At 39.8% G+C, this 8596-nt stretch overlaps 1 protein-coding gene across 1 annotated transcript; it reads left to right on the top strand.

The window, feature by feature from the left end:
- The first annotated feature begins 4094 nt into the window (after window positions 1-4094).
- On the top strand, window positions 4095-8103 carry LOC117492278 (heat shock 70 kDa protein 1). Its single transcript, XM_034142437.1, has 2 exons — window positions 4095-4209; window positions 5797-8103. Exon 2 carries the CDS (start codon window positions 5820-5822, stop codon window positions 7737-7739), a length of 1920 nt encoding a protein of 639 aa, XP_033998328.1. The 5' UTR covers window positions 4095-4209; window positions 5797-5819; the 3' UTR covers window positions 7740-8103.
- Window positions 8104-8596: the final 493 nt, after the last annotated feature.

The following is an 8596-nucleotide window of genomic DNA, read 5'->3' as shown; positions in this document are numbered from 1 at the left end:
TCCTTGCTTGGTCGGGCCGCTCAACGGTCAGCTTCACAGCTCCCGTTGCCTGAAGATGGTCGTCCTCTCTTGGGTGTTTTCAGAGGAGTTGTGTTCACCTGATTAGAACAGAATCAACAAGATACATGTAAAAAATACATTAGGATACAAGTCAAAAATATTACAGTGAAATATAAAAAAATATTACAAACGGCAAATAGCAGAAATGCATTCTTACCAGGATGAGAGAGGATGCTAGATCTGCCTGAAGCTGTCTCCTGTTCAGGATCTCCTGCTTTGGCATCTTTAGAGCTTTGCACTCCCGCTTGTAGAGGAGCCAGGCGTTGATCACAGCAAGGATGATGGTGTGCCAGAAGATGTACACGTACCAGCGTCGGGACTTCATGGGTCTGGTCCAGCAAAGGATGACACAAGTGTGACCGCTCTGCTGTCATACCATTTGACAGCACAGATGTTGTGGTTGGCCTCCACTCGGATGTCAAAGCTTCCTCTCCCTTTTTTCTTCAAGCTCTTCTCCTCTTCAAGGTTACAGTTGGGTAAGCGCACCTGCCTGCCTGTTCCCACATAATGAATCCAAGGAGCTTCACTACCAATGGGACACAGGTGAAGTAGTTGTCTGCGTAGATCTTGTAGTTCTGACCTTCTGGAAGCGTGGAGGCAAGCTTCATCACAACATCACCTGACAATCCAAGTTCAGACTTGGCTCGTATCCCATTGACACTGCCTTGGTACACATCAAAGTCACAGATCATGCCAGAGATTCCAGTTCTCACCCGCTTTCTCTGTTTTGGATGGCAGCAATCACATCCTGCACACTGAATCGAGGACCTCTCTTTGCTGGTGGCATTCTGAAATGGAAAAAGTAATTAATAAATATGTATCAATAATACATATGCTTATTATATTGTAATAGATTACCTGAAGGAATATATAGGGTGGTGGGACAAGTGTTCATTCTGTCTGGCTTAATAGCCTATTATCATACTAAAAGGAATGCATGCACCACCCCCTTCCAGGTGTCCCGATGCAACAAGCATCTGAATCCTATTTTATGTCACACAATACTACCTGACTTAGCCTATTATCATAATAAAAGCAATACCTACACCCAGAGCCATATCATAGAATCTATCTATATGGCGCTGCCTACATCCATACATGCAGGTAAACCAGTTCAACAAGTCACACAATCCTGCCTATTATCATAATAAAAGGAATACCTACATCCATACATGCAGGTAAACCAGTTCAACAAGTCACACAATACTGCCTATTATCATAATAAAAGGAATACCTACACCCATACATGCAGGTAAACCAGTTCAACAAGTCACACAATACTGCCTATTATCATAATAAAAGGAATACCTACACCCATACATGCAGGTAAACCAGTTCAACAAGTCACACAATACTGCCTATTATCATAATAAAAGGAATACCTACACCCATACATGCAGGTAAACCAGTTCAACAAGTCACACAATGCTGTCTGGCTAATGATAACAGGCTAATTATCATACTAAAAGGGATACATCCAAGTGTCCCAACACATTTCAGAAACTGTTTCTGCCAGAACCAGAGTTAAATGTATTTTTGTAACTAATTAACTGATAAGATACAAGTAGTTTAAAATATTGCTACAGATATAATTTCACATACTTTTATCAGAAATAATGTATTCATTTATTCAATTCTGGTCTTAATTCAAAATCTTAACAGAGGACACATTTAGAACTTAGTTATAGTGAATTATCAAAGACATTATATTTATATTTGTGTTGTATTTCCATATGTGAACATATAAGAAGGGCAATCTCCATGACAGGTGCACGTGCTATTTTGACTACCACACTGACCCAGTGTTGTAATATTACAACAAAGACATAATGCCCAAAATCAAATTTGATGAATGTATTCCACAATAACTAAATATGTACATGTTCTAGACATTGTAATAATCACAAAAAAAAATTACTTACTTGAATCTGACAAATCCAGTCCAATAAAACAAAGAGATGTTGCTCGTTTGAAGATTCGGAAGTTGTGTGAGTGTATGGCCAGAGAGCAGGACCTATAAACACATGTACTACCCAATAGCATTGTGAGGCTGAACAAAATGACCTATTGACTATGTAAATGTAGTCTTTAAAAAAACATAAACATTTACTGACTTTTTTAGGATAGCTTAAAGTAATGTTGTAAAATTACAACAGTGGGCCTTACAGGGTTAACAAGGCTTGGGTCCCCCACTGACACTGACCCACCCCACAAACATTATGCATTACATGAATGCACATCATGTGAACAACATTGTTCATTTCTTCATAAAATCTGCACAGCCTCTCACTTTAAAAAGTAACATACTGCAGTTTGTCATATATTATCATGTATAGTCATTGTACTATAAGTATTTCAGAATTTTTATATTATTTTGTGTAAATGTTTATCTTTATTCTTTTAAATTATATATACACAGCTCTGGAAGAAATCAAGAGACCGCTCCAAGTTTTCTTAAATCTCAATCTACACATGTATGGCAGCCATTTCATTCCAGTGTCTGTTGAATTCCAACACAGAGAAATGTTGTCAGTAGTTTATAGAATAAATAAAATAAATAAAAAAACATACCTATAAATAGTAAAACCAGAGAAACTGATGATTTTGGATTGGTCTCTTAATTGTTTTGAAAGCTGAATATTTTATATTTTCTTTATATAATCGTTCTATTTTTTATATTCTCTTACATCTAATTTCCTTATGCTGCGTTTATGCTTGCACCAACATTCGCCAAAGCAAACTCCTTATGTGTGTAAGCGTACCTGGCAATAAACTCGATTCTGATTCTGATTTCAATGTTGGTTATAGTGAATCACAGGCCGTTTCTCAATCGCGAGGATATTGGCTTCCAAGCCAATATTTCAAGGATGCTACGTCATCAAGTGGCGCAGCAGGACCGTTCCAATGTCCAGCATACTTGGAATTCCACCGAGGCCGCGTGCTTGGTGTGGGGACATTTCGAGGCTGCACATGGGTAGACTTCGCCTCCTTAAAATTAAAAAGATTTTAAGGACGCGAAGTCTACCCATGTGCAGCCTCGACATTTACCCCAAACCAAGGACGCGGCCTCGGTGGAATTCCAAGTATGCTGGAGATTGGAACAGTCCTTCGGCGGCACTCGATGACGTAGCATCCTTCAAATATTGGCTTGGAAGCCAGTTTCCTCGAGATTGAGAAACGGCCACAGACTCATATGAATTCCTTCATTGTTCAGTCATTTGAAAACGTCTTCCTTTGGCGTCATCTGGTGGTAATATTAAGAAAGACACTTTGGAAAATAAACCTTGTTTTAACAGCTTTAATATTTACATCATGAATAAAAAAATGTATGTTTAATTAACTCAAACTAATCCGAGGAGCAAAACAACAGATTCATTCAACTATTATACATTTATCATCCTTCTCCCTTTCCTTTTTGTTAAATACCTCACAGACCTCAAATTCTTCAACTATATTTTTAAATGAAGGTCCATACAAAGTTTGTGAATATTTCTGTAAAAAATTATGAACAAACAAAGAGATTAAGGCCACTGCATATCTAAAACGTTGCACTTTGACGATATATTGGTAGAACAAAAACATGGGAACAACCACATATTAAAAAAAAAAACGACTTCTAGATGATACACAAAAGCGTTGCTTACCAATTGTATAATAGGATGTGTGTATACTGTACACCCATGTATTTCTTTAATTTCCTACACCTTGAATTTAAACACAATATTATGAAACTAGCGTTACAATTATGATTTGTAAATTGTGTCTACATATGTATTAGTCTACACACGTTTCCGTTTTTACTGGGCACATTCGGTTGGTCTGGGTAACTGGGATTATTTTTATTTAGACTGCATGTTTTAATTTGCTATTAAAACGTATAAATGGTTCTAGCGGTTTCTCCATTCATCCAGAAGTCGCTTGTAGAAGCTTCTAAGGATACGTCATCACGCAAGTCACCCACGCGGAGCTCTGTGATTGGTCCAAAGCGGAAAGCTCGAGAAAGGACCAGAAGGTAGTGAGGAAACTATAAATATGTGACATTTGCAGTTTCCGGCATTGAGACATCCAGAACACCGAGTAAGAAGCCGCATTACGTGACCGAGACATAATCTTTCTATTTGGTCGTCTTATCCTCATCTTTCATCGAAAGTAAGTACGCTTCTTCTGTTTTCTGTAACAGTTTAAATGGGAGTTTTTCAAAACGGCTATGTATATATAATGTGTAATCCTTAAAATTATGTGAAAATTACATAATTAAATGTCGTCGAGTTAAATGTAGCTACGGTAAACGTTGTCATATTCACCAAACTCCCTTAGAAAAACTGCACATTTTAGACTTACTTTTGCTATAATCATTTTCCTTTATAGTTTAATTTGTTATTATTTTTGCACATTGACTTTGTAATACATTTTTATTTTTTTATTTAAAATGATGTGCACATTATAGAACTTTCCTACGTTGGATTAAACCGCTGTTTAAGAGTTTTCTCCTACTGGGTAACAGTTACACCTAACTCCCTCAGAATTACGGTCAATGTTAGGCTTCCATTAATGAAGAGGCCTTCAGTTACATTTTTGATATTTCATTTTTAAAGCAGTTTTATATTAAATGATTTAACACAAATATTATTAAAACAAAAATATAAAGTAATAAATATAGGAATAAACTATACTTTGAGTCTGCTCCCAGCCTACCGAATGAATGTTTCAGTTTTAAACGTTGAATAATGCAAAGTATTTGAAAAAAACCGCTATGTTAAATTATTTGTTGATTTAGCCCCATGACCTTCACATTTCCTGTGAATGTGCTGTAAACTTTGACATACCATTATACAGCTTTTTCTATTGAAGAATGAACTACCAAAGTCCATCTAAAGCAGGGGTGTCAAACTCAAGGCCCGGGGGCCAAATCCGGCCCGCAACTTCATTTTGTGTGGCCCGCAAGAGCTTGCAAAGAATATAATACGTTTATTATGCGGTTACATGTCACTTTACAGTATATCTATATATGTTCATTTTAATTAATTAATTTTTTTTATCTTTGATTTATCCTTAATTTTATTTATCTGTGTGAATCTGTGCTGTCCTGTTTTTCAATCTTACCCTGTTGCTGTTAAACTACTGAATTTCCCCACAGGGATTAATAAAGGTCCATCTTATCTTGTCTTACAGAAGCATGTTTCCCATAAACTATATGTCCCACAATGCATCTCATTTTTTGACATGCGCACTGAAGAGACTTGCAATTATTTGCCCTAGACTTCTGCTTTCAGACGTAGTTAATTATGAAGTTATTACCCTATCCAATAAAAATCCAATGCAGAGGCTATAATATAATACAATATTTTATATATATTATGTATTTGTATAGTTACAACCGGCCCTTTGAGTGCAACCATAATGCTAATGTGGCCCACGATGACATTTTTGTTTGACACCCCTGATCTAAAGAATCTTCAAATGTATTTTTAATTTGTGGTCTAATGAATGGACTGCCGCTGAAAAACATTCTGCTTTGAAATAGACAATTCGAGTTAGTCTACCTTTTTAGTTGTTAGTTATACACCCATGTTTAATCATTAATTTGACCTGTCCATAAAATAAACAACTCAAAGTTGGATATTAAATAGATAATTCAGGCTGGGCAAGATGTAATTCATAATGTAATAATAGTTGTTCTATGTATCTACTTTTCTAATTTACCTTACTATTTATATTTTGTATCTGCATCTTTAGGACAAAAATTAACATCAACAAAGATGTCTGCAGCTAAAGGTGTAGCGATCGGCATTGACCTGGGCACCACCTACTCTTGCGTGGGTGTTTTCCAGCATGGAAAAGTAGAAATCATCGCCAACGACCAGGGCAACAGGACCACCCCCAGCTATGTGGCGTTCACTGACACCGAGCGGCTCATCGGGGACGCAGCAAAGAACCAGGTGGCTTTGAACCCTAGCAACACGGTGTTTGATGCAAAGAGACTGATTGGTAGAAAGATTGATGATCCAGTGGTGGAGGCAGATATGAAGCACTGGCCCTTCGCGGTGGTTGGAGATGGAGGGAAGCCCAAAATAAAAGTGGAATACAAAGGGGAAGACAAAACCTTCTACCCTGAGGAAATTTCCTCCATGGTCCTGGTAAAGATGAAGGAAATTGCTGAGGCGTACCTTGGCCAAACTGTGTCCAATGCAGTCGTCACAGTCCCAGCGTACTTCAACGACTCCCAGCGACAGGCCACCAAAGACGCAGGTGTCATCGCAGGACTGAATGTCCTGAGGATCATCAACGAGCCGACGGCAGCCGCCATCGCTTACGGACTGGACAAAATCAAGTCAGGAGAACGAAACGTCCTGATCTTTGACCTGGGTGGAGGCACCTTCGACGTGTCCATCCTGACCATTGAAGACGGCATCTTTGAGGTAAAATCCACGGCTGGAGACACTCACCTGGGTGGTGAAGACTTTGACAACCGCATGGTCAACCACTTTATGGAGGAGTTCAAGAGGAAACACAAGAAGGACATCAGCCAGAACAAGAGAGCTTTGAGGCGGCTGCGCACAGCTTGTGAGAGGGCCAAGAGAACGCTGTCCTCCAGCTCCCAGGCCAGCATTGAGATCGATTCTCTGTGCGAGGGCGTCGACTTTTACACCTCCATCACTAGGGCGCGATTTGAGGAGCTGTGCTCCGACCTCTTCAGGGGAACGTTGGAACCTGTGGAGAAAGCCCTGAGGGACGCCAAAATGGACAAGGCACAGATCCACGACATCGTCCTGGTTGGTGGCTCCACTCGAGTCCCCAAAGTCCAGAAACTCCTGCAGGATTTCTTCAACGGCAGGGAGCTGAACAAGAGCATCAACCCAGACGAGGCGGTGGCTTACGGGGCTGCCGTCCAGGCGGCCATTCTCTCAGGAGATACCTCGGGCAACGTTCAGGACCTGCTGCTACTGGACGTGGCACCTCTGTCCCTTGGTATCGAGACAGCTGGAGGAGTCATGACATCTCTGATTAAACGCAACACCACCATCCCCACAAAACAAACCCAGGTCTTCACCACCTACGCTGACAACCAGCCCGGGGTCCTCATCCAGGTCTACGAAGGAGAAAGAGCCATGACCAAGGACAACAACCTTCTGGGCAAGTTTGAGCTGACGGGAATCCCACCCGCTCCACGAGGGGTCCCGCAGATCGAGGTCACCTTCGACGTGGACGCCAATGGCATTTTGAACGTGTCTGCGGTGGACAAAAGCACCGGCAAAGAGAACAAGATCACCATCACCAACGATAAGGGCCGACTGAGCAAAGAGGAAATCGAGAGGATGGTGCAGGATGCCGACAAATACAAAGCTGAGGACGACGTTCAGAGGGAAAAAATCTCTGCCAAGAACTCCCTGGAGTCCTACGTCTTCAACATGAAGAGCACTGTGCAGGACGACAACCTGAAGGGCAAAATTAGTGAGGAGGACCAGAAGAAGCTGATGGAGAAGTGTGAGGAGACCATCACCTGGCTGGAGGACAACCAGCTGGCTGATAAAGAAGAGTACGAACACAAGCAGAAAGAGCTGGAGAAAGTGTGCAACCCCATCATCAGCAAGCTGTACCAGGGAGGAATGCCTGCAGGCAGCTGTGGAGAGCAGGCCGGTGCCGGCTCCCAGGGGCCCACCATCGAGGAGGTGGACTAAAAATAATATGGACTCTTATCACTGGGACTGTTTCAATTACACTGTAACATTTATAGCTTATTTTAATATGTTTTCATCATTAAATTAAGATGGTAATGTTTTGTTTATATATTCCATTTGAATGTACTTTTCATCTCTGACTTGCTTGACTCCCAAGGGCCTAACATCAAAGATGACCTGAGAATTGCTCCTTGATGTGGACTCTGTTATCACTGGGACTGTTTCAATTACAACATTAACTTTATAGCTCATTTTAATATGTTTTTATAATTAATTTAAGATGTTTTGGATTATATGTTCCAGTTCAATGTACTTGTCATCTCTGTCTTGCTGGACATTGCAATAAAGATGAGACCTAAATATTTTTGGTGTTATTTTGGTTTCTGGTTTAAATCTTAGAAAAAAGTTTAAAAGGAAAAGATATCCCAGATGCTACCTCCATAAAGTTATTTATTGCAGGACTATTTTACCTGAACCAAACAAAGATCCAAGTCGATTGTGGATAGTTTTCTGACCATCTGTAGTCATTACTGCCAGATTTAAATTAAAAATGATTCCCATTGGCTTTAACAATGTTGCAGCTAATATAACAGAGATTATGGGATGTTTTGAAGTTACATGGGAACAAACACTGAAAATATAAAAAATATCCCTTGAAAAAACACCCCTCTTCATGAGGATTATAATCAAATCAGTGGTTAATGACGTACATAATTTAAGATACTAAAATTGAACTCTTATACCCCAGTGTAGACATACTAAATATAAGGGTAAGTATTGCAATATTACCATTACAATATAGGAAGTACCCAAAATAAAACTACTGGTAACACAACATTGACCATTGTAGGATAATG

This window comes from Trematomus bernacchii, unplaced genomic scaffold, assembly GCF_902827165.1.
Source record: "Trematomus bernacchii unplaced genomic scaffold, fTreBer1.1, whole genome shotgun sequence".
Classification (NCBI taxonomy): Eukaryota; Metazoa; Chordata; class Actinopteri; order Perciformes; family Nototheniidae; genus Trematomus; species Trematomus bernacchii.
This window is presented reverse-complemented; position numbering and strand designations above follow the sequence as displayed.

Coding starts and splice junctions, on each gene's coding strand:
- LOC117492278 (XM_034142437.1), top strand. CDS start 5,820: ATGTCTGCAGCTAAAGGTGTAGCGATCGGCATTGACCTGGGCACCACC.